Genomic DNA, 27,712 nt, shown 5'->3' with positions numbered 1-27,712 from the left:
CTGATTTTAATCACTGAATAAAACCTTCCCAAAGAAGTTGTAATCTAGAATTGTTTTGTGTTGTTAGCTCTTATTCCTTGTTTTCAACTTTGCAAACGCTTAGAAAAGTTTAGGGCTGACTGATGGAATTTAGGATATGTAAAAAAGAACTTTTGAGTTATTCTGAAGTTCATGAGAAGAAGAACAGGTTACCATTTTAAAAATGCTTATATTGCCTATAGTGTATATACTCCAAGTAATTTTTTTTCAGTATATATTACAGTCAAATGAATTAATTTGAAATATTTTAGATTGTGAAAGTGCTATGTCAGAAAGCACAGTTAGCGTTCTAGATTTATAAGATGTAGAATCAGGTATAGCCTAACCCCATTATGTAAATTTTAAGGGAGTTTCAAATCTATTACCACATGTAATCTACCCCTTCTCACTTCCCCATAAAGCTGTGAAGATACCATACATGCTCTAATAACCAGGTTTTACAGATGAAGGACACTAAAAGTCTGAGGTTTTGTGACTTGGCCAAGAGCACACTTAAGTGACTGAAGTAGGATTAGAATGTAAGCAATTTTGCTCTTAGAAAAGAGTTTTCCCCATAAAATCATATTGTCTTCACACTTAAAAAAAATAACATTATATAGCTCTCTGGTTGATGAATGTCACTGTATCTGCATCTGGGTCACTGTGATTGAGTTAGACTTGCTGTGATTGACATTTGCTGAGAGGACCACCGAGCCGGACCAAACACATGTGCGGAGAAATCTCCCACACCGTTCTGTTCCATGTCCATTGGCGAGCTCAGGAAGACGCTAATTTAGGAAGGAAGATTTTTTTTCCCTGCAATCAAGCAGAATGTCTTTTAAAGAGAGAAGGTGAGAAAAGGATTGAAAATTCTTTTCTCTCCTAGGTTCTTAGGAATATATATATACTAGCATCCAGCCAAGAGTAAAATAGAGTATTTGAAAACATACCCCATGGCTACAGCTTAGAAAAGTGTAATTCCACTCCCTCCTTCCTCTCATCTCCCACACACGAAGATGTGTGTGTGTGCGCACGCACGCACACACATTCACACACACTCATGTTCTCAAATTAGTTAGCTGGCCTATTTCTGAGGTGTGACTCAGCTGAGACATTCTTGCGGGGAGTGACTTTTCCTTTTCCTCTGCCTCTGGAAGAAATCAGAAGCCAGAAGAATTCAAAAGAAAAAGGCAGCTGATTAAACATGGGGTTGGAGCTTGGTGGATCTTATTATAAAACTTCCATACTCTGGGAAAGTGTACAGGCTTCTTTAGAGTCTACTATATTTGCAATTAACTACAATCTGCAAGATGTTTAGAAACTTCAATTGACTAAACTGTTAATGTCACAAAACTAATTATTGATTGTTTTATTACAGAATGAATTCTTAACTAAGGCTTTTCTTGGGTAACTGTATTGTGACACAATTTCAAACTTATAGGAAAGTTACAAGAATGGTACTAGGAATTCCTAGAAATACTTAACCTAGATTCACCAATTGTTTACATTTTAGCCTGTACCTCCTTCCTTTCCAGAACACATGGAAACATCCTCTCCCTTTACCCCTTAACATCGGAGCATATTTCTTAAGTACAGGGGCATTCTCTAAAATAACCATAGTACAGTTATCAAAATCAAGAAATTTAACATTGATACAATTATCTAATTCAAAGTCCATAATACAATTTTATCAACTAACCTAATGATGCCTTTTATTTATTTTTTATTTATTTATTTATTTTTATTGCATTTTAGGTTTTGGGGTACATGTGAAAAACATGCAAGGTTGTTGCATAGGTGCATACGTGGCGGTGTGATTTGCTGCCTTCCTCCCCTTCACCTATATCTGGCGTTTCTCCCCATGCTATCCCTCCCCAACTCCCCACTCCCCCGCTGTCCCCCCCACTCCCCGCCAACGGACCCCAGTGTATAGTGCTCCCCTCCCTGTGTCCATGTGTTCCCATTGTTCAACACCCATCTATGAGTGAGAACATGTGGTGTTTGATTTTGTGTTCTTGTGTCAGTTTGCTGAGAATGATGTTTTCCAGGTTCATCCATGTCCCTACGAAGGATGTGAACTCCTCGTTTTTAATGGCTGCATAATATTCCATGGTGTATATGTGCCACATTTTTCCTGTCCAGTCTATCATCGATGGGCATTTGGGCTGGTTCCAGGTCTTTGCTATTGTAAACTGTGCTGCAATGAACATACATGTGCATGTGTCCTTATAGTAGAACGATTTATAATCCTTTGGATATATGCCCAGTAATGGGGTTGCTGGGTCAAATGGAATTTCTATTTCTAGGTCCTTGAGGAATCGCCACACTGTCTTCCACAATGGTTGAACTAATTTACACTCCCACCAACAGTGTAAAAGTGTTCCTATTTCTCCACATCCTCTCCAGCATCTGTTGTCTCCAGATTTTTTAATGATCGCCATTCTAACTGGCGTGAGATGGTATCTCAATGTAGTTTTGATTTGCATTTCTCTAATGACCAGTGATGATGAGCATTTTTTCATATGTTTGTTGGCCTCATGTATGTCTTCTTTTGTAAAGTATCTGTTCATATCCTTTGCCCATTTTTGAATGGGCTTGTTTGTTTTTTTCTTGTAAATCTGTTTTAGCTCGTTGTAAATTCTGGATATCAGCCCTTTGTCAGACGGGTAGGCTTTTTATTTTGAGACAGAGTCTCGCTCTGTCACCCAGGCTGGAGTGCAGTGACACGATCTCGGCTCACTGCAACCTCCGACTCCCAGATTCAATCAATTCTCCTGCTTCAGCCTCCCGAGTAGCTGGGACTACAGGCACATGCCACCATGCCTAGCTAAATTTGTACTTTTAGTAGAGATGAGGTTTCACCATCTTGGCCAGGCTGGTCTTGAACTCCCAACCTTGTGATCCGCCTGCCTCGGCCTCCCAAGGTGCTGGGATTACAAGTATGAGCCACTGCACCTGGCCTTAATGATGTCTTTTAAAGCAATTTTTTTTCCCAGTCCAGTACCTAGTCTGGAATGGTGCATTGTATTTAGCGTCATGCCCTTTTAGAGTCCTTTAAACCGAAACCAGTCCCTTAGTCCTTCTTTGTCTTCCTAACATTAATATTTTTGAAGAATACAGGCCAGCTATTTAGAGAATGTCCCTCAGTTTTAACTTGTCTGATTTTCCTCATGATTTAAAAATGCAAGTTAATCATTTTTTATTTTTTATTTTTGTGAGGACTATCACAGAAGTGATGTGTCTCTCTCAGGAAATCACATTAGAGACACATTGTGCTGGTTTGAACTATGATTGGTGATGCTTCCTTTGATAGCTTGCTTAAGGTAGTGTCCAACAAGCGTCTCTATTATAAAGTTACAATGTTTCTCTTTAGGTAACTTTCAGGGAGATTTTTTTTGAAACCTTGCAAATATTCCTTCCTCACCAAACTTTAACCCCCTTGTTTTGGCACCCACTGATGATTTTTTAAAATCAATTTTTCCTTCAGAAATTACTAGTAGGCAATCTACTGTAAGGAAGAACTTTCCCCTTCTCACCCATTTATTTATTCATTTAAAAAAATCAGAGTAAGGACTCAGAGACTGTTAATTTATTCAATGAGCTATAATCCCATTGTTTATTTTGATGTTCCAATACTCCCATATTTGCCCAAAGGCAGTCAAATCTTTGACTGTAATAAATCCTTGAACCAAAATAAAATGCAGGCTCTTCTCATGGCCTCTGATATTTTCCTGCTCTGGCCTCTGCTGACCTCATGTCAAACTCATCTCTGGCTCCAGTCCCTCTGGTTCAGTGTTCTTTAGCCACACTGGTCACCTTTCAGTTCTTCAACCACATCAGGTTCTTTTTCACCTTATAGACTTTGGGTTTACGGTTCCTTCTACTTGAACATATTTTGCTGAATCTCCACTTGCCTGGCTTTTTCTCATTATTCCGATCGTGACAAACCACCACTTATTCCAAAACATTATGACTACTCTACCTAATGTTGCTTACTACTTTTCCTAGTCATTCTCTGTCATTTCCAGTGTTTATTTTCTATTTAGCTCTCATCACTCTCTTAAATTATTTATTTATTAGTGTGTCTCTTGCCTAACACCCTGGAAGTAGTCTGGAATCTTCTCTATATAAGTAACCGCCCAGTGGGTTCACCTTGCCCGTTGCCTAGACAGAGCTGATTTATCAAGATAAGGGAATTGCAACGGAGAGAGAATAATTCACACAAAGCCGGCTGTGTAGGAGACCAGAGTTTTATTATTACTCAAATCTGTCTCTCTGAGCATTTGGGGATCAGAGTTTTTAAGACAATTTGGCAGGTAGGAGCCTGGGAAGTGGGGAGTGCTGATTGGTCACGTTGGAAATGGAGTCCCAGAGGGTTGAAGTGAGTTTTTCTTTCTGTTTTCTGTTCCTGGGTGGGATGGCAGAACTGGTTGAGCCAGATTACTGGTCTGAGTGGTGTCCGCTAATGCATCAAGTGCAGAGTCTGCAAAATATCTCGAGCACTGATCTCAGGTTTTACAATAGTAATGTTACCTCCATGAGCAATTTGAGGAGGTTGAGACTCTTGCAGCCAGAGGCTGCATGACCCCTAAACTGTAATTTCTAATCCTGTGGCTAATTTGTTAGTCCTGCAAAGGCAGACTGATCTCCAGGCAAGAGGCTGCATGACCCCTAAACTGTAATTTCTAATCCTGTGGCTAATTTGTTAGTCCTGCAAAGGCAGACTGATCTCCAGGCAAGAGGGGGTCTTTTCAGGAAGGGGCTATTATCAATTTTGTTTCAGAGTCAAACCATGAACTGAATTCCTTCCCAAAATTAGTTCGGCCTACGCTCAGGAATGAACAAGTACAGCTTAAAGGTTAAACGCAAGAAGGAGTCAGTTAGGTCTCACTTTTTTCACTGTCATAATTTCCTCTGTTATAATTTTGCAAAGGCAGTTTCATACAGATTTGTTGTTTCCACAGCAGCTAGAAAAATGCCTGCAAATGTGTGCATGCATGTATAGGTGTGTGTGTGTGTGTGTGTGTGCGTGTGTGTGTGCATGTGTGTGCGTGTCTGTGAGTGTGTGTGTGTGAAAGGGGCTCAACAAATATTTGTTGGATGAATGGATGATGTAATAATTTAGCCTGATATTCTTTATGATATCTCTGTCTAAGTTTTGAGACTCCTGAAGGACAAAATTTTTCCTTACACAAATTATTAATGAATAGAAATTACCATTTCTTTACTTTTATACTTTTAACTTTGCTTCATTTTCTAATGAGCAAATATACAATATTCTCTTACTATGTTTACATGTAAAAAGTGTATGCTTATTGATTTTTTTAGCGATTGCTCAGAAAATACTGTTTTCACCTTGAAATTATGAAAATACTAAACATTAACATTTTAGTTTGCACAAGCATATGTCTAGTTAGAGCCATTAAAAACAAAAATGCTGCTGTCTCTTTTCAAGAGTGAGCTTTAAACTAGACCAAAGGTTACTTCACCTCGGAGATTAATCAGCACTGCCTTCACATGGAAATGAAACGGGGGCTTTTGTCCCTGGTGTAACATAAATAAGAAAGAATGTGCCATTAGGGACAGGGACTGGGGACTCTGGAATAAACTCCACTCTGTGACAGAAGACAGCTGCTCACTTCCCATAAGGCCAGTTAGAAACAAGCTTTTAAGTTTGGCTTTGTGTTTATCTACTTGTTGCTCAATGGGTTTTGGGTGGAGAGAGTACTAACTCATAATTGGATTTGTTTTTGCTCATCCACAGATTCTTAGTCATGGCACCAAAATAGCTGTTAGGTTGGTGCAAAAGTAGTTGCGGTTTTTGACAGCTAAATATTTGCATGAAATATTTGAAGTAATCTGTCTCAGGATTTTTAAACAATGTATTAATCTTAAAAATTCCAGGAAAGCCTTTGACAAATATTTGATAGTTTTCTAGATGGAACCTCAATTTTAGAAATGTAATAGTTATTGCGTAGTTGATTTTTCCTGAGGAATAACATAGGGGTTGTCGGAAGTGGTAGCATGCATTTTGTTTGTGTGTTTGTTTCTAAGGAGCATAGCGGCCACCGATCATGAACCAACAGATGCCAGAAAATCCTTCCCTTGTTTTGATGAGCCCAACAAAAAGGCAACTTATACAATATCTATCACCCATCCCAAAGAATATGGAGCACTTTCAAATATGCCAGTGGAGGTAAGTATTTTTTAAATGTTTTGTTTATGCAGATAGTCTGTTGACAATATTAGTTCAATTACCTGATTTTCTGTGAAAGGGAACCCATTGAATTTTAAAACTAAATGTGCAGTAATAGTTAATTTAGTCAATTGAAATACATTTTAGCAATCTTTTTCTTTGAGTCCCAGAAGTCTTTAAGATACCACAGTTCAGTAAGAAAGACACATTGGTGTTTCTACCCAAGAGACAGTGCAATAAACACATACACCAGCTTGGACTCTGCTTAGCTGCCAGAATCCCTGAATCGTGACAAATTATAGTAATGGCAAACTAATGGAATTGCAGACTTGAAAATATTTGATAGCTACTCGCTATTTAGTTTTCAAGAATATAAACCCAGTTTTTCTTTCTTTCTTTCTTCTTTCTTCTTTCTTTCTTTTAAATATAAAGCTACTATATAAAAAAATCATCACTTAAATACTGGGTTGTGGAAGCAAACTCCAGGGAACATTTTGCCTATAGACTCTTTTGGTTAATGGGAAGTGCTTGTTATATGTCTGGAGAAAAAAATTACAGGCTATGATAATTTCTGCCTGCATGAATTATTCATTAACATAAAACACTTTTCTCTGTTATTGCGCCTTATTTCCATAATGAATAATGTTGTCACCAAGAGTGTCATTATCTCAAAGTTGAGGTTTATATACTTTATACATGACATGTAAAAGGGTCAGGCTCATCTTTAGGTATAATAGAAGGACAGCAGCCCCAAATTATGTGTCTCATCTTTCTGATCCACTGTTTGAAATATTATCATTAAAATGCATCTTTTTAAATGATAAAATATTCCTTGCAAAAGTGACAACAAAATAAAGCAAAAAGCTTAAGAGGATCACAATGTAATCTTAGCGGCCATCCATGCCTCAGTGAGAATTAATTATCAACTTGTTTTCTTCTAAGGTTTGATCAGAGAAGAAAGAGGAAAGGATAAACCTAAAGTGTGACACACCAATCTAGATGGAGGTGGGGCGGGGGGGAAAAGGCAAATTCACCAACGTCTGCTCAAGATCTTCCCTTATGGCCTTTTCATTTTGCAGAGTTACATGTCAACCTTCTACTAGATCCAGAGAGTAGTCTTGGAAGAAGGAGAATATTCTGGGTTCTTAGGAGATCCAAACTAACACTCTTAGGTCTTTTTGGTCCAATAATATAGCCTGGAGCCCCATCACGATTATATAAGTGCATGCACACACATGCTTGAAGTGTCAGCGGCACCCATTCTAGTCCAGCCTCCCTCACTTAATCTCTTTTTAAACCTTCCCAAAGAGAGTGGCTGCGGGAGATGTGGAAATGTTCAAATAATAGAAACAGGAGTTGGGCAGGTATTCATGGTTGAAGTCTTAGAACAGGAGATCCACAGTGAGGAGAGCAGAGCTGGCATGGACCAAAGAAGCCAGATAGGTCAGTAGTTGGGTCAAACAATGCTAATCCTTCTCTCTGTCCACAGAGACCGAGGTACTGACTTTGGTGACCATACCTTTGGTCTTTGTTGTAGACAACCAAAGATAGAAAAGAGAAGCCAACGTTCTGCTACACCAGATACCGCGATTGCCCTGAATCGGCAAATACCTGAGCATGAGCCTGTTTTTCATTAGGAGATCACAGCACTCTCAAATATTATGGTCGGCGTGATGTCTTTAGTGTAGACAGATAAACTCCTATTCAACTGATAGTCCAGTCAAAATTTTATTTCTCCCTGGAAAACCTAATACAGTGTATAGTTCAGTCTTTCGCAGTTCTAAAGACAAAGTAAATTTTCCTATAGTCTTTTCAACATCATCACAAACAATTTTACCTCTAAGCTTTGACAAAGGACTTCTGACTAGAAAGCACTGTTTGGGGCAACCATTTATTTGTTTGTCTTGTATATATATATATGATTGATCTTTCGATAGATAAAAGTTTATCTTTTCTTTCCAATAGAAAGAAGAGTCAGTGGATGATAAATGGAATCGAACAACTTTCGAGAAGTCTGTCCCCATGAGCACGTACCTGGTGTGCTTTGCTGTACATCAATTTCACCCTGTAAAGAGAATATCAAACAGTGGAAAGCCTGTGAGTCTCATATTTTAAAAATTTCCACCTATGCATTTGTAATTAATTTTATACTTTTGCTGAGTAGTGTTTTTTCCAACAACATTAGTCACCAGGGTCTGTGAACTTGGTAATACAATAGAACAATATAGAAAAATGTAGGCTGAAAGGACACAGGTGAAAAATAAACCAACACCACAGACATAGATATTTCATAGATATTTATGGCCTTCAATTATTTCAAGATGAAAATTTGCTATAAGTCAAAAGCTACCTCCTAAGTATGCCAGCACCAATATATTAAAATGTTTGGGAATGCTCCTTGTAATCAAATGGTTGAGTATGTGTGTACCTCTCCCAATACAGACTAGAGAAGAAAGAAGAAACCTGAGGTAAAAGAATATCCTTCGAGTGACTAGGCACTGAGAAGTTTATGGCCCCATTCCTATATGTAACCACATATGTAAGAATGGGGCCATATATAGTTTTTTTTCCAACAACTTAGTCACCACGGTCTGTGAACTTGATAATAACAATAGAACAATAGAGAAAAATGGAGTTGGGGAAAGTGACACAAAGTATCCAAAAACATTTTTTAAAAGTATAATAAAATACAGTTACGCCTTTTAAAATATCAAGACTACTAGTTTAATCACTTTCTTTCTTCCTTCCTTCCTTTCTTCCTTTCTTTCTTTCTTTTTTGGACACAGAGTCTCGCTCTGTTGCCCAGGCTGGAGTACAATGGTGCGATCTCAGCTTACTGCAACCTCCACCTCCCGGGTTCAAGCGATTCTCTTGCCTCAGCCTCCTGAGTAGCTGGGAGTAGGGGTGCTTGCCACCATGCCCGGCTAATTTTTGCATATTTAGTAGAGATGGGGTTTCACCATATTGGTCAGTCTGGTTTCGAACTCCTGACCTCAGGTGATACACCGGCCTTGACCTGCCAAATTGCTGAGATTACAGGTATGAACCACTGCACCTGGTCCAATCATTTTCTTTAGAAGAACCACATACTTTTACCTAATTATTATTATTTTTATTTTGAAGGCCTCTATTTCGCTTATGTCCTGAACGTTTGTTTAGACTGTCTTTTAAGCAAGTTAATCCACTTCTGAGCCATATATTTTATATATAAAAAGCCTCATCATCTTTACAATATAACTTTATAAGGAGGAAATCATCACCCTCATTTTAGAGATGAGAAAAATTGAAGTTTAATTGAACCTAATTGAATTGAGGTTATTTGTTCAAGATCACCCAGCTGCAAGTAGTAGAGACTTAAATTCCAAACTCCTTCCAAATACTGTATCTTGCTTAGCCTTCTGAAGTGTGATATTCTAAAAATATCTTTCTCTCTTCATCAGTCATTGGAGGAGAGGGGATGAGTTCCTCTATTTCCCATGAAATGAACTCCCAGGAAAATCTGCCTTTGCTTTCGTGTAGTAGGAATTGATATTTAGTTGTTTTCAACCTGGGTTGCCAGCATGCTGCCTATACTGTATCCAAATTGCAGTGAGTAGGGGATGTCCACAGACCTTTACAAAGGGCTGCATATCATGATGACTCATCCATAGTGTAACTTTCCCTGGCCACATATGTTGTTGTGATGCAAATTTCAGTCATGGTAAAGGGAACTACCAGTGGCTGATAGATAATATTAGGTATGAAAAGGAAATGGCATCGGAAAGAGGAAGTTGTTTTTTCTGGCTTGCTCTGAGTGCAGTCGATGGCATTCCTCTTGCTTAATATAGAGGTGAGAACATTAGTCCAGCTTGTTTTTTTAATTCAGTCTCATAGCAAACATGCAATTTTCGTCTGAAGGTGCTTTCTTCATCATTGACAATTCAGTTGCATGGTTGTCTTTCATGATGTGCACGTGTTTTCCACACCAATTCTTAAAAATTATTATTACATTCTGGGAAAGTTTTTCTATTTCAGGTAGAAATAAGCAAGAGAAAACAGAAAGTTTAAGCAATTCTACTAAAGATGACAGAGTCTCATAGGTAAGAACAGGGCACTTAACCAATCAGCAGAGGACACAGTACTTGGAGTTATTTTCTAATAGTGACAGTGAGCTTGAATTTCCAATATGACTCTATCACCTGGTCCTCTGACCAAGGACCCTTACTTGTAATGTTATATTTTACTAGCGGGGTGAATCATTAGAGCCTGTGCCAGTTAGTTAGCTGGCTTCTTAGGGTGGATTTTATATAAAGGATTTGAAGTGACATAATGAAAAAATACAGTCTTGCAAAAGATCCCAAAAAGGCCTGTAGGTGGTAATTATTTCTTAAATGGTTCTTCTATGAAGACTGAGCGCATAACATTCTGTCTTAAATAAGTGATGGGTTCCATCATTTGGGAAGGAAACAAATATAATATTGTTTTAATATATTACTTTCCGATCATCTGTTTTATGAGATCAACAGAAGCCAAACTACCTTTTGAAACTTCTAAGAGGCTCTGAGCCAGAAAAGTTCCAAGAAAATGAGACGTGCCACTTTCCCCTGACTCCAACCCTTCCGTAGAAGATAGGCAGCCAGAGTTTCCCCTCCTGAAAAAACTGTGGGGCCATTTCCTTTAAAAGTTGCACAGAACCTTATGGGAGAAATTTAAGACATCTAGTGTGAATGCTAATGCTCCACAGTGAGTTCCTCCTCTGGCATTTGGGAGGTTCCCCTCCATAATTATTAGAACTAAGATAGAGAGTATAAGGGCTAGGACGCCTCCTAGTTTGTTGGGGATAGATCGTAAGATTGGCTCCCTACCCACTCACTGTAAGTTGAAATCTAATTGTTGACACCCACGCAAGTATAAACTGCTCCTGCTATGATTTCCCACTCCAGAGAGTTACAGAAAATCAACCTACTTAAATCTATCGAACGTAACATCAGAAGAAACTCACACCAGCCTCAGAGTCCTACATTCTTAGACCTGAACAGATAAGCTAAGACAACCAGGTATATGAGGAAAATAAGTAACATAAAAGAAAAAATGCAAGACAAATAGAAACACAGTGGGAGTAAATAGTGATAATTGGAGAAACAAAAGAGAATTCCAAAAAAGTCATAACAAAATTAAACATTCACACACACAGACCTCAATTAATATATTCAAAGATTCAAGAATATGATCATCATAAAAGAAAAACCAAAAAGTGATGAGAAAACAATCAGAAATAGTAGTTTTACAACATGATTTTCAAAGCATGGCTTGGGACTCATCCCTGGGAACCTGTTTCTGACTGATTCCTTCCAAAACTGGAGCTTAATATATTAATAGCTTCCTATCCTTATGTCTTGTTCCCATTTTTATATTTTAGCAATAATTTCTGTGTATTAGAAGGATTAGTGGGGGTACATCAAAGTATCCCTTTACTGTACCAAAGTCCTTTTATTACTTTTTAAGTAAAAAACAAAAATAAAAAATGAAGTCATGTAGTTATTATGTACATCATTATTAGGTGACTATTCTTATCCACTCTGCTTTTGACGGTATTATTCTGGTACATTAACCACCTGCTATTCATAATCAGATTACACTATGCAATCTAAGCCCTGATTAAATTGGCTTGGGTGTATTCGCCTCTCTGACAGTAGGTCTTTTATATCAATAAACACAGAATCAATGCCTACATTCTTGTTTAGTTGGAGAGTATAGCAGCAGACTTTAGTAGTTGAATCATTCATTATGTTTAAAATATCCTTGTTGCTCATGAGAAAAATTAAATTGGTTTTGAAGGTAGCTCAGAAGACTTTTCACTCTTCATATTTTCTTTTTTAATTAATTGCATTGCGTTTTGAACCAATCCTAAACAGAGTAACATGAAGAGTTACTTAGAACAGTTTACAATAATTAAGGCCTGCCACTGACGGAAGGATTTTTTTACAACTCTGCAAGAAATCTACTCCTGAGACCTTCTTCAGGTTTAAGTTGATTGATTAGGGTTTTTGTCTTTTTTCATTTTTTTTATTTTTAAAGATGGGGTTTCGCCATGTTGGCCAGGTTGGTCTTGAACTCCTGACCTCAAGTGATCGGCTCGCCTTGGCCTCCCAAAGTGCTGGAATTACAGGCGTGAGCCACTGTACCTGGCCAGGGTTTTAAAGTAAATGAAATCACTGAATTTCACCACAGAAAAACAAACAAGTGAACACACCCTGAACTGTGCCTAGTATAGAGAGATTATATGACTTTTTGGTTATGTGAATGAACGGTTGAGTTATTGTTTTTTAAAAAAATGTAATCCTATTGTTCCTGCAGGAGTCATCAGATAGTAAACAATATCCCCAATAAGCATGTCATGATCTTCCCTGTTGGAATATATTGCAATTCATTTTCAAATCAAGAATAATGTATTATAAATATATTTTTAGTTTTAAAAATTATAAGTTTAATTCATGTACATTATTGAAAATCGGTAAAAAAAAACACAGTCAGGAAAAGGAAAATCACCCACAGTAGTATATATAAAATTATTTGAAGCTATTAGATTTGTGATGCCTTCTGAGGTGCATTTGACCTACAGTAACTTTGCCAGAATGCTTTAGCTTTTCGTGAGTCTTTAAGGAATCAAATTCAGGACAAGTAAATTGTAATGGTGGCCGGGCACAGTGGCTCACGCCTGTAATCCCAGCACTTTGGGAGGCTGAGGCGCGTGGATCACTCGAGGTTGGGAGTTTGAGATCAGCCTGGCCAAAATACTGAAACCCTGTCTCTTCAAAAAATACAAAAATCATCCGGATGTGATGGTGCATGCCTGTTATCCCAGCTACTCGGGAGGCTGAGGCAGGAGAATTGCTTGAACCCAGGAGCCAGAAGTTGCAGTGAGCAGAGATGGCACCACTGCACTCCAGGCTGGGTAATAGAGCAAGACTCAGTCTCACAACAGATGCTGGAGAGGATGTGGAGAAATAGGAACACTTTTACACTGTTGGTGGGAGTGTAAATTAGTTCAACCATTGTGGAAAACAGTGTGGCGATTCCTCAAGGACCTAGAAATAGAAATTCCATTTGACCCAGCAATCCCATTACTGGGTATATATCCAAAGGATTATAAATCGTTCTACTATAAGGACACATGCACACGAATGTTCATTGCAGCACAGTTTACAATAGCAAAGACCTGGAACCAACCCAAATGCCCATCGATGATAGACTGGACAGGAAAAATGTGGCACATATACACCATGGAATATTATGCAGCCATTAAAAACGAGGAGTTCGCGTCCTTTGTAGGGACATGGATGAACCTGGAAACCATCATTCTCAGCAAACTGACACAAGAACAGAAAATCAAACACCACATGTTCTCACTCATAGGTGGGTGTTGAACAATGAGAACACACGGACACAGGGAGGGGAGCACTATACACTGGGGTCTGTTGGGGGGGAGAGGGGGGGTAGAGGGGGGTGGGGAGTTGGGGAGGGATAGCATGGGGAGAAATGCCAGATATAGGTGAAGGGGAGGAAGGCAGCAAATCACACTGCCACATATGTACCTATGCAACAACCTTGCATGTTTTTCACATGTACCCCAAAACCTAAAATGCAATTAAAAAAAAAAAAAAAAAAAGACTCAGTCTCAAAAATAAAATAAAATAAAATAAAATAATATAAAATGAAATAAAATAAAATAAATGTCATCGGTGATTCTGTTCCTGAGAAACAAAATCTTAGGAGGCTTTGAATTTCTTTGGGGGCATTTGGACTCTGTTTTATAAAGAAGAATGTGCAAAAAGAAGAAATCACCTTGTTGGAGATTATTTCAACTCTAGTCAAATTTTCCTTGGCTTTCCTGAACAGAAGAGGAAGTTGGGAAGAATTATTCACGAAGAGAATGCTGGTGTAAGATCTTATCTATTTAATTAGGTTTATACTATGACCATATTAATTCTAATAACTCAGTAGAAGGGATTATGTTGTGATTTCTTCTAAAAAGTCTTACAGGATGATTGCTAAATAATTGCATCAGGATCGTATCTGTGAATGGGTTGGTTCTTTCTACTGTCTGTGTCTTCTTACTTGCTTCTATGTTGTTAGTCCATTGTTTGCCTGGATTAGAAAGATTGGCTGAGGGCAGAGAGTATGTATGTATATGTGCCATGGATTTTTAAACACAGACTCTCTTTTTTTTTTTTTCAACACAGACTATCTTTATAACAGTTTTAGGTTTTGTGCTATAGACTTTGATTTACGTATTTCTCTTCACAGAAATAATCTTATTATTTTAAGTTTCATTGTTTTAATGCTCAGATATATTTTTAAACTTCTTATTTTGATAATTTTAGATTTACAGAGAGTTGCAAAGACACAAGAGTCTCCATGTAACCTTCCCTTAATGTTAATATCAAACATTTATTAAACATTCGTCAAATCTAAGAAATCAATATAATACAATACTATTAACTAACCAACAGTCTACTTGGATTTCACCAGTTTTTTCACTAATGTGCTTTTTCTGTTCCAAAATCCGATAGATGATATGTCTACATTATACTTAGCAATTTGTCTCCTTAATTCACTCTAATATATGACATTTCTCAGGTTTTTTTCTTTTTATGATTCCGACATTTTTTGAGTACTACTGTTCAGGTATTGCGTAGACTGTTTCTCAATTTGGATTTGTGTGGTGTTTCCTCAAGATTAGACTGAGGCTTTGGATTTTGGAGAATACCACAGAGGTGAAGGGTCCTTTTCATCACATCCTATCGGGGGTACATGACATCATCATGACTTATTCCTGGTGATGATAACCTTGATCACTTGGTTGAGATGGTATCTTCTAGGTTTCTCTGCTGCAGTTTACTAGTTTTCTTTTCCATATTCCATTTGTTAGAAGCAATCAGTAAACGCAGTCCACACCCAAGGGGAAGAGAGCTAAGCTCCACTTCCTGGCAGGGTAGGGGGGTAACAAAGAATTTTTGGATATACATTATGACCACTACAATGATTAATAAATATTTAGGGAGTGACAATTAAAGGCTATGTAAATTTCCTGTTTCTTCCTCAGGGTTTAACCACTTATTGTAGCATTCCCCAGTGGGCGTCCACAACAATTATTATTCTGGTGTTCTAAAGGTGATTTTTCTGTTTTCCTCAGAATTATTTTTGACATATGGCCATTTCATTATTTTAAAAAGTTATTTTGGGGTGGAGTCATGAATGAGATTAGTGCTCAAAAATAAGCAGAGACATCACTGGCTCTCCCCACCCTCAAAAATTTAAAAAAAATTAAAAAAGGTATTTTGGCTGTGGCTTTGCTAAGTTTTCAGAATGAATTTGATTTCTAGAGCATTTTAATTAGTTAAAAAAATTAATTTCTTTACTAGAAAGTTTACTTTAAATTGAGGATTATTAATCATCCTTGAAAGAATCTGATTAATTTATTAAGCCATGGAGGATTGCTAATGATTCTTATTTTTTATTTCAATTTACAAAAATATAAACAAAATAAAAATAATGTAAAATTTTAAGAGGTAAGTTAGATTTTTTAAATGTTCATTTTTTATTTCTTAAAAATTATACTACAGTAATAATCAACAAGCATCAGACAACTTAAATTTTAATTTAAATTGAAAGTAAGCTGCCAATGAATGCTTTGTATTACCTAATGGCCATGCTGGGTTTCTTCTCAAACAGAACTTCATGGCAGCTGGGTTCTGAACTCAGAGTTCTGAACATGTTTTGAACCAGCATAGCCGCAGCAGATAAAAAGTGTTTTGTCACCTAAACTTCAAGCCAAGGTTTTGCATGTTCATACTAATTTACCTACAAGGAAGGAGCAAACTAAAGTTTAGAAAGAATATATCACATTGATAAGGCAAAACTTAAAAAGAAAAAAAACCGATGTGTCACTATTCCTTTCTACTAAGTACCCTCCTCTGCTAACTTTCCACCTACTGCTGGAAGGATATTTAGAAGAACATAAACTTTATAAGGTTTAACACATTTATGGCATGTTCAGTAATACCAGCTATGTACTTTAAATACACATTTATAGATTTTAAAACAATATAGATTTATTTTCTCTGTCTCATCCTGGCTACCTCAGTATTGATAATGAAAAAGTTCCTTCAAACTGTAAATCTTTATTGAGCACCTACTCTGTGCACAGGAGGATGCTAAACCCTGAAGGGAGTGAAAGATGCCGATGTCTTTACTTCAACTGAGATGTGCAACAGATACGGCCACCACTGCCTGGTGCCACCCAAGTGTGTTTTCAGGTCTTTCTTGGCGTTACTAGCCCTGAGTGCCGAGGATCTCACCTTGTGTTTTGCGGATCCTTTAAGAGTCCTCGTTATTTAAAATGGTGCTGCTCTTTGGAGCAGCTCAGATGAGACCTTGCAAAACCTCAAGAGATAAGTGATGCTACTTCTTCAGGATGATCAGCTGTGAGAAGTCAGGCTACTGTCACTAAGTAGAGTGACCACTTACATTCCAAGGACATTCCTGGGCAAACCTGAATGTGTGGTCACCTCTATCAATAGACAAGGACAATAAGGATGTGGCCCCAGGGCACGGCTGACCTGAAGCCCTTCCAGGTGGAACCTGCAGGCCCCTGCCTGGCTTCTGACCCGGGTGACGGTGGCAATAGTAACAGGCAGTCTGTTTAAGCTGATTCTTTTCTGTTCACACGGCCTTTTTAAGTTCTGTGCCCTCATCTCAGCGCCGTCATGCTCTTTCAGGATCTGTTTAAGGTCTTGTCCCTTCAACGTTCCTTCTTCCCTGGCCCAGGTAAATCTAGTTCTTTGAGACAGAGAAGCCTGGACGTCTCTTTATTCTCTTTTCAGTCTATTATTACAGTGAAAAACCCTGTAGTTTGCTTTTTTCCTGGCCTTCTGTTGTTATTGCTAAAAGCCTTTTGAAACCAGGCTCTTGTAATCTAAAAAGTTTGGGCTTTTACGTTTGTTGTGTGGGTGTCAAGAGCCTATTTTGAAAGTGAAAACCGTAACGTTTATTTCTTTCCCCTGCATTTTCCTAATGTTTCTAATGGCAATGTGGGCACCACAGTGTGAGTATCAATCACATATAAGGAAGTATGCACAAAGCAAATTACAGAGGTTAATAATTCAGCGCATTATCTCGAATGACACTAATGATTTCGATGGGACACATAGAACTATCACATGTCATACATTGCTTATGTGTTATCTTACTTAATCCTCACAATAACCCTATCACATAAGTGCTGTTGTTATCTCTATTTTGCAGCTAGGGGAATTCAGGATTCAGTCTTACAACTAGAGAAAATAGGCAGCATGACATAGTGAAAACAAACTTTGTCCTGAGTTCCAGCGTCAGTTCTGCCTTAGACTTCATTTTTCTCATGTATACAATGAGGAAGTTTATTTTAAATTACCTTCAAACTCTAAAATTATAAATAGAGGTCTACAATCCTTATCTCAAACCCTCATGGCCAGTTGTATGTTGGAATTCAGAAATATTCAGATTTGTGAAAGGTAATATAGTTTGAATACTACGTGTTATTAACTACAGCAGGATTTGGGACAGCGCCTTATAATCAGTGAGACAGAATCAGTGATTCAGTAATTTTTTATAATGAGAAAAATAAAGATTTTTGAAAACCTCTTAACAGTTCAGGTCATACGATACTGCCAAATTAGTTTGCTTAAACCTATAAAAAGCTTTTGCTTTTTAGAACTCATTGGATTTTATTATTGTGGAGAAGTGGTTGTGGAAACTGGAGCAGTGAGAGGATTGGGGTAATCATCAGTGATGCAGGATACTTTATTTCTATTTTTATTAATAATTCTGGATTCATAGAATTGATGTGTGGAGTGAAAGAGACGCTGCATGGAAAGTGTTTCTCACTTGAAAAAATTTACGTTCTCAATAATAAGACTAGCAAGTAATCATAATATTCCTATGGTTGAGCTTTGTACTTGGTTTTGGTTGCAGGGACATAAATAATCATTGAAGATAAAGATGGTGCACAGCCTCATTAACTTGTTCAAGGAAGGTTGATCTAGTGCATTTAGTCATGATTGTCAAGCAAAGTTAAATCTAGCAAAGGGACATACCAAGGAAGTAATAGTAATCAACCGGGAATCAATTCTCATGGACTTAAGTTCTAGCTCTCAAACGGTTCGAGACGCTGGAATGAAAGGGGATAACATTAAGAACTCCAAGAGCCTGCATTACAGTAGGCTCCAACAGGGTAAGGGAAAGCGACAACAATGATAAGGCAGGTGTGTCACACCTCCCAAAAGAATAATCAGCTGAATACGGCCTGTAGAAAGCCCAAACTTTTTCCACTGACATTAGCTCCATAGATTCAGTGCTTTGAAAGGTGACTAATGGTATCCAACAGTGATATACCAGATAATTTAATTTGCCTAGGGAAGTTACTGTCTTCAGAAAGTAAATATATGCATAAAAGTTAGGTTCTTGAAGCCTTACAAATTTCATATTTATGTTTATATATAATGTTTACATATAAAGTGATAAAGTTGACATACAAACCTTATATTTAACCTTTAATAAGGTCCTTAAATTTAAAAAGGCATATATGACTCTTTTAAAAGATAAAGAAGAATGAAAATACACGTATGCATCCCTCCTCACTCCATGTTATTTCAGTATGGCTAGTCACACACTTAAAAAATCATCTCAGTAGGCCGGGCGCCGTGGCTCATGCCTGTAATCCCAGTACTTTGGGAGGCCGAGGCGGGTGGATCATGAGGTCAAGAGATCAACACCATCCTGGCCAACACGGTGAAACCCCATCTCTACTAAAAAGACAAAAAAATTAGCCGGGCGTGGTGGCATGCACCTGTGGTCCCAGCTACTCGGGAGGCTGAGGCGGAAGAATTGCTTGAACCCAGGAGGCGGAGGTTGCAGTGAGCCAAGACTGCGCCATTGCACTCCAGCCTGGTGACAGAGCAAGACTCCGTCTCAAAAAAAAAAAAAAAAAAAAAAAAAAAAAAAAAAAATCATCTCAGTAAAGCAAGCACATACACTAGAACAATGGCAATTATTAAATAATGAAAAGTCAGGGGTAATTTACTGAACCTTATCATGGACAGAAGTGCTGAGGCTTAGCAGATGCTAAGGAGAGTCAGCCACCTCTGCCAAAACCCAGAGGAAAAGGAGATGCAGATGGAGAGTACATTAAAGGTGGTCAGAGAGCAGAGGAAGCGTGGTGAGGATGAGTGAAGCCATCAGCACACGGGAGGATTGCTTTTTAAAGTCACCAGATCCAAGCATCACAGATGTTCTGTTGTTACACAGATGACAGCAACCATGTTGGAACTTTAAATGACAGAAAATGTTGGGATGTTGCTAGAATCTTTAATATAAAAATGTTTGTAATATATGGTAGTTAAGACACAGTTATGCTTTGGCTAATTATGTTACAAAATTAATGGGCCGTAGCTATATGTTCTCTGATTGTTTGGCTCTGTTGATGAAAGCAGCAGTCATAGAGTAAAATGTTTGACCTGATTTTTTTTAAGGTGACTTTATGTTTATGTAAAATATTTCTTTTTCTTTTTAACTTTTATTTTAGGTTCAGGGGTGTATGTGTGTGTTTGCTGTATAGCAAATTGCATTTCATGGGGATTTGATGCACAGATTATTTCACCTCTCAGGTAATAAGCTTAGTGCTTGATTGGTAGTTTTTCCGTTCTTATCCTCTTCCCTCTCTTTACCCTCAAGTAGGCCCTGATGTCCATTGCTTCCTTCTTTGCATCCATAAGTACTCAGTGTTTAGGTCCCACTTATCAGTGAGAAGATTTGGTATTTGGTTCTCTGTTGCTATGCTAGTTCTCTTAGGATAAAAGCCTCCAGCTTTATCTATGTTGCTGCAAAGGACACGATCTAGTGTTTTATGGTTGTGAAGTATTCCATGATGTATTTATACCACATTTTATTTATCCAGTCTAGTGTTGATGAGCATTTAGGTTGATTCCATCCATGTCTTTGCTACTATCAATAGTGCTGTGATGAACATATGGAGGCATGTGTCTTTATGGAAGAACGATTTATATTCTTTTGGTTATATATCCTGTAATGAGATGGTTGGATCGATTGATAATTCTGCTTTAGTTTTTTGAGAAATTGCCAAACTGCTTTCTACAATGGCTGAACTAATTTGCATTCCCACCAACAGTGTATAAGTGTTCCCTTTTCTCTACAAGGTTGCCAGCATGTTATTTTTGACCTTTTAGTAATAGCCATTCTGACTGGGTAAGATAGTATCTCATTGTGGTTTTCATTTGCAGTTCTCTAATGATTAGTGATATTGAGCATTTTGTCATATGCTTGTGGGCCATATATGAAAAGTGTCTTTTGAAAAGTGTCTGTTCACGTTTTTTGTCCATTTTTTAATAGGGTTGTATGGTTTTGCTTGCTGATTTAAGTTCTTTATAGATTCTGGATATTTTACCTTAGTTGAATGCATAGTTTGCAAATATTTTCTCTCATTCTGTAGGTTGTCTGTTTACTCTGTTGGTAGTTCCTTTTGCTGTGCAGATGTTCTTTAGTTTAAGTCCATTTGTCCACTTACGGTGTTGTTGCAGTTTCTCTTGGCATCTTTGTCATGAAATCTTTGCCAGATCCTACGTCTAGGATGGTATTTCCAAGGGTATCTTCCAGGGTTTTTTTAGTTTTAGGTTTTACACTTAAGTCTTGAATCTGCCTTGAGCTGACTTTGTATATGGTGTAAGGAAGGGCCCAGTTTCAATCTTCTGCATATGGCTGGTCAGTTATCCCAGCATCATTAAACTGCACTACAAGTAGGCTTGTAGTATAGTTTAAAGTCAGGCAACATGATTCCTCCAGCTTTTTCTTTTTGCGTAAGATTACCTTGATTATTTTATTTTTGGTGCCGTATGAATTTTAGAATGGTTTTCTCTAATTCTGTCAAGAATATCACTGATTGTTTGATAGGAACAGCATTGAATCTGTAAATTGCTTTGGGTGGTAGGCCATTTTAACAATATTAATTCTTCGTATCCATGATGTTTTCTTTATTTTTGTTTGACTGAGTTAGTTTGGGGAGCCAGTTTTTGAGCTCTGAGATTCTTTCTTCGGCTTGACCTATTCTGCTGTTAATAATTGTGATTGCATATTGAAATTCTTGTAGTGTGTTTTTCAGCTCTGTCAGGTCACTTTGGTTATTTTCTTTTAATTGTCATTCTGTCTTTCAGTTCCTGTATTGTTTTATTGTAAACCTTAGAGTCCTTGGATTGGGATTCAACTTACTCCTAAATCTGTGATCTTCCTTCCTAACCATATTCTGAGTTCTGTTGCTGTCATTTCAGTAATTTCGGCCTGGTTGAGAACCCTTGCTGTGGAACTAGTGTGGTTATTTGGAGGAAAGAAACCAATCTGGCTTTCTGACTGGCCAGAGATCCTGCACTAGTTCTTTCTCATCTGTGTGGGCTGATGTTCCCTCAACTGTGGTGTGATTTGAGTACAGTCAGTTGATTTCTTTCCTGGATGTTTGCAGAGGACCAAGTGTTTGTTCTGGGTCATTATTTGTGGCTGAATGCGTGTCCTTGGGTTCACAGGGGGGTTATATTAGCAAAGTAGTTTTGGTGTTGAAGGTTTGGGCTTCAACAGTACATGGTGCTTAAGCATAATGGCCAGTAGTTAGGCTCTTGCTCAGCCACATGGCTCCTCTGTATTTCCTCCTGATTGCAGCTGTGCTCCCTCTCAGTGCTCGGAAACTGTGGGCTGCTCTCTCACTTGAGTGCTGGCTGCAGATCTCAGCTTGGCATTCCTGGGCTGCTCACCATAGCCTTGGAGCAAGCTCAGGCTTTATATTCCTTCTGCAGCTTGGAGGCAGCAGGGGAAGGGACCTTGGCAGTGGCTGTGGCAGGGCACTGTTCACTGGTCTCTTGGAACTCCACCCCAGAGAAATGCAGAGCCACTGCCAATTGGTGCAATCAGCCCAGGGTCAGGTGGTTGTATTGTGAACCCAAGCCAAGAACCTGCGTGGTGCTGAGCAGGGGTAGCAGGGGCTGTGGCAGGGACGAACTGGCTACTTCTCCTTAGGGTGGCTGGAGCTTGCTGGAGGTATGGTTAAAGCACTCAGAGTCTTTGCTGCTTCCCTAGTCCAAGGGCAGCAAGGGCAGTGCCATTGCGGCAGCCGTGGCAGAGGGGCTTTTGATTGCCTCTGGAGCTCCACCTTAGAGAAGTGCAGAGCTGCTGCTACTGGGAATGTTCAGCCAGGCGATGGGGCCACTGCACTGCTGGCCTGAGCTGGGGTCCCTGCTTGGTGAAGAGCTGGCCCTGATTCTCAAGGGTCATAGATCACAGATGATCTGCAGACTGACCAGGCTGCAAAGACAGAGTATATTTCTATGGATTTGACTTTCTCAGAAACAAAAGAGGAAGGAACTGCTTTTATTTTGATTGAATTTACATTAACATCAATCTTCTTTAAACACATTGCCTTCTACTGTCACCAACAGAAATACGGAGAAAGAAAAAGGAATTACATGGTCTCAGAAGCATACTGCTTAAAGGGAGTTTATCTACCAACATGGGAAATGAGAAAATATTAGCAGAAAGGGCACATTGAGTCTTTCTCCTTCCCCTTGCTCCACCTACAGTGGGAGACCTCAACATGATCTTTCTTCTTCTTTCGCAATTCTCTTTCTCTCCCAAAATATTATGTGCAGAACCAAAGCACTGAGTGTGTAGACAGCGGTGGAGTGGGGCAGAGGGACTGCCCTTCCTGAAGTTCTTAATGGTAGAGAACAGATGTGCTAGAAAATCTGGGAGTTTTGACACACCAATTAGTTCTCAGAGGAAACATTCTGAGACTCTCAGCTTAACGACATGGCAATCCTGTATGAATGTGGTGACTTTTATTTTAGATGGTCAATTCCCTTTACTCTGTTCAATGGCCAAAAACTGAAGCCTTAGTTTCACTCAGCTTCTTGGAAGATGCCTGTCATTGTTCACAAAGAGGACAGGAGGGTAATCCAAACAGTTTCACTTTTCGATTGCTTAACAACTGTAGAGTAAATATATCATCACTTCTAAGAAAAAAAAATTTTCTAAGAATATTGAGATAATTGACTGAGTCGTGCTGTCTTCGGAGATGAAGATGAACGCATCTTTAGTTATGCAAATAAGGCAAGAATGTCAATTACCCAATGGCTGTGAGAACAGTGAGCCAGCACTGGTAATTTAAGGGATGCCCTTTCAGAATGCGTTCTTTACACTAGTGAATCATTCCAGTGTTCTTTGCTTCTAGGAAAAGGTGGTTCAGGATGTGTGCCTACATGATCAATGCATTAGGAATAATAAAGAGTGTGGGCAATATTCCTTTTTTTCTTGTTTAAATCCTGAGTCAGCTGTTCTAATTAGGCAAATGGTCTTGAACTTACTATAGGACTCCATCTTTTTCCTTCCTTGAGGGTTTTGAATCAGGTCATAGGTTTAGCAGGTATATTTTACTTGAATTTCTCACACACTTTTAGCAGACACTAGTTGTCTGAGGCACTGCTTCCTCTTTCACATATTGAGAAATGCCTAAACACCTGTGATATTCTTGTCCGGAGACCACATCTACTTTCACGACACTATGTTGAAGAGGATTCTTGAAAAACTATTATAAAGTCAGACATGCTTAGAATTGGGGACAAAAATCTGTACTGGGTTTGATTTATAAATTATGTCATAAGGACACAAATAGTGATTTAGAGAATTGATGTAGGTTACCAAGATGAATTCCTCTCAGGAAAAGTTTGCATTATATTTTAGGCTCTGGAGCGAAATAGTTGAAATATCAGAAGGGTTATTTTGAAATAACTGGATAAAATAGCACAAGTGGAAAACATGCATTCAGGGGCTCTTTAGATGAGAGAAATCCCAGGAATTCAATTCCTCAAGGACAAATTACACACACACACACACACACACACACACACACACACACACGGAGAGAGAGAGAGAGAGAGAGAGAGAAATTGATAGGTGGGTATATGGATGGATGAATGGATAAATTCATGGATTTTAAGAAGATAATATATGTTCTAAGTAGAAAAAATTAGTAACAGTTTTCAAATGTCTGGGACACTGTGCCAACCATTGTGTCTTACATTATTTCTAGTCGTTAAAATCACTCAGTGAGTTGTGAAGTTTTATTAACATTTTACATAAAATTCCTCCAGAGTCTTAGAGATGTGAAGTGATTTACGTGAGACAACACAGCTCGTGTGAGGCAGACTTTAAATTCAAATTAGACATATCTGGCTCCAAAGCCCAGTTTCTTTCAAGTATGTCATGTATCACAGTTTTGGTATTTTGTTGAATGAAGAATAATTTTCGCTGAATTTTTTGTGTTTTGTTTAACAGCTCACAATTTATGTCCAGCCAGAGCAAAAGCACACAGCCGAATATGCTGCAAACATAACTAAAAGTGTGTTTGATTATTTTGAAGAATACTTTGGTATGAATTATTCTCTTCCTAAATTAGGTGAGAATCATTTTAAAAATTGTCTTATTTTTAATATTGCCTTTGTTTTCATCTAAGTTAATTCATTTCTTCTAATTATGTCACCATTAGTTAATAGTCATCCTTAAGTCTTTTTATTTTATGCCTACAATGTCTTGGGCTCAAGTAAGTCACCTGCCTCAGCCTCCAAAACTGCTAGGATTACAGGCATGAGCAACCATGCCTGGCCTGTACTCTATTCTTATCTGATAAATATATAGTCTTGTGTTTCCAATTAAAGATGAAAGTATGTGCACAAAATTGCAGAGCTTGGTAGTGATAGAGCCACAAATAGCAACCTAGATCAGTTAATTTCAAAATCAGTATCCATCCCAGTACTTGCTCTGCCTCCCTATCATCAATGAGTTAAAAAAATAATAGGGATAGATGATATTTTAAGAGTCCCATGTGCTTTGAGTCTTTCCATTGTTGAACAAGGCAACAAAGTCTAGATTCCCTAGGCGTTTAATGAAATACTGGTGCTCTTTTCAGCAATAATATTTTTCTAATACAGAGGGAGACATGCATTATTTTTAAAGTAAAAGTGGGGCTACAACCAAAATGATGTGCATATGACATTTCTATCAACAGTAGAAATGCTTTATTAATAAGCTTGAGAGCTACTAGCAATGACTTTAAATATAACACCCATGTAGATGTTTGTAGGGATGAAATGACGGCAGTAAGAAAACAAATTAACCAACAGTTGGCCTTCCTGTTTCTGTTTCTGCCTTTAATAAATTACCAATGCAAACAAAGGGAATGCCAAATTCTCTGCATGGGAATGGCTATGGCTCTGAGCAAGCTTGTAGATGCTGCATATCTCGTCAATGGATACAGTTCCTTTTTCTGATTGCTTAACAAATGTTAGTGAAGGAGCTAGAAAAAGAAACAAGTTTTCATCAGAATCAGAATATTGGGCCAGGTGCGGTGGCTCATGCCTGTAATCCCAACATTTTGGGAGGCCCAGGTGGGCAGATCACTTGAGCCCAGAGTTTCGAGACCAGAAAACATGACGAAACCCTGTCGCTACAAAAAATAAAAAAATTAGCCAGGTGTTTTTGCACAAACCTGTAATCTCAGCTACTCAGGAGGCTGAGGTGGGAGGATCGCTTGACCCCAGAAGGCTGAGGTTGCAGTGTGCCATGATTGTGTCGCTGCAGTCTGGGTGGCAGAAGGAGACCTTATCTCAATTTTTTAAAAATCAGAATAATATTTAATGAAATATTATGCACATGAATTTAAAGATCCTTTGCCTTTTATCTCAGTTGTAACATGCAGCATAATCTGAGAAGTGGGAATCTCACAAATTTATTACTCTCTTCTCCTCTCTTTGTTTCTCCTTCTCCCCAACTCCTTTATCCTGTTTCATGTGCATTTTCAACCTCTCAGAATTAATTATATCTTTGACTCCTTAGAAGTGACTTCTGTATTTATTAGACTCCGAAGAGTTAAATGTACAAGAGTTAATTATAATGCCAATACTGACCAAAAAAATGAGATTGCAAAAAATTCCTTTTCTTCAAGGATTAAGTGCAGTCTGCACTCCACCACTTTATGAAAAATATTGGCCCTCGGGGGAGATACTTCCCTACCTTTTAATTAAATGACAGTCTTGTGATAAAATAACCAAATGTAAAAATGGAGATAGCATGAAGAGGAAACTACTAGGGCGATCTTGACCTCTATTTAAGATACATCCCTCTTCATTCTTTTATAAAAAGCATTAAGAGTATTTATTTTAACAAAAAAGAAAGGGCCCTCTCTTATACGTTAAGTAAAAAATAAATTTATTTTCATTTCTGTGCCTCATTTAAATTACACATAATAATAAAGAAATTACATTCCGTTTACAGTTCATTAACTGGGGAAACTGTATTTTGGCCACTAATCAACTGAGCATTTTCTGTCTTGGGATTTAACATAGACCTGATCAACACTGCCTCCTTCTGTCAGATATTATGTGTAAGATCACAGAAACTCCTATCCAACATTTTAAAACTGGAAGGGAATTTAGAGAGAATATAGTCAACTCCATGTTTCTCCAACTGATTTAATGCATATAAGCGATGGTAAGCTATTAGATTGGTAAGGAATCAAGTTGACATTAATTTTTATAGAATTAGAGAAAAATGGAGTTTTATATTCTCGAATATTCTGTATCTTTGGATGGAAATCTGTACACTTAGAAGCTTGGAACTTCTAAATACTGATTTGAAAACTTCATTCTCTTTTTCCTTGTAGCTTATCCCCTAAAACAGATATAGCTAATAAAAATGAAATACAGAAACAAAAGACATAAAATTATAGCGGCATTGCCATTAGTGTTTTTCTTTAAAACAAAAACAAAGCTTTCATATCTGGAGCCGACAGGGAATGCTCCATGGAAATTTTGAGTGCATTAGAACAGAAATGTTTGCACACATGATTACAATTTTCTTTACTCTAAGAAATTATTTTTAGCCTTAAAAAAATTCATCCAAATAACTTAATTTGGTAAGAGATGCTATGAACAAATGGAAAGAATGTATTTCTCACTGGACTCTTTCTTTTTCTACAGATAAAATAGCTATTCCAGATTTCGGCACCGGTGCTATGGAGAACTGGGGACTCATCACTTACAGAGAAACGAACCTGCTTTATGACCCTGAGGAATCAGCCTCATCAAACCAACAGAGGGTAGCCACTGTGGTTGCCCATGAACTTGTGCATCAGGTATCGAATCTTAGCACTGAATCAGCTTGTTTTTTCAAAGTGGCTTAAGACCACAGGAATAATTCAAATTATTTATGACTTAGAAAATAAAAAATAGCCAACTCAGAAAAACTTGCATGAAAATCTTTCTTAGTACTAATAAACATTTAGCCATAAAGAGGTTTTGAAACACATTGTTTTGCCTTTAGGAAATACACACGAGAATAAATTTCTATATCCCCAGTAATAACTAAATA

At 38.0% G+C, this 27,712-nt stretch overlaps 1 protein-coding gene across 1 annotated transcript in view; it reads left to right on the top strand.

The window, feature by feature from the left end:
• ENPEP (glutamyl aminopeptidase) overlaps positions 1-27,712 on the top strand; it is an 89,214-nt gene that overhangs the window by 8,593 nt on the left and 52,909 nt on the right. The window contains exons 2-5 of the mRNA XM_012436557.3: positions 6,073-6,214; positions 8,180-8,311; positions 24,623-24,743; positions 27,322-27,476. Coding sequence (XP_012291980.2) covers positions 6,073-6,214; positions 8,180-8,311; positions 24,623-24,743; positions 27,322-27,476 — 550 coding nt within the window. The remainder of the gene's footprint in view (positions 1-6,072; positions 6,215-8,179; positions 8,312-24,622; positions 24,744-27,321; positions 27,477-27,712) is intronic.

The sequence above is a fragment of the Aotus nancymaae genome, unplaced genomic scaffold (genome assembly GCF_030222135.1).
Source record: "Aotus nancymaae isolate 86718 unplaced genomic scaffold, 86718_ANA_hifiasm-v0.15.2.pri h1tg000033l, whole genome shotgun sequence".
In the NCBI taxonomy this organism is placed as follows: Eukaryota; Metazoa; Chordata; class Mammalia; order Primates; family Aotidae; genus Aotus; species Aotus nancymaae.
This window is presented reverse-complemented; position numbering and strand designations above follow the sequence as displayed.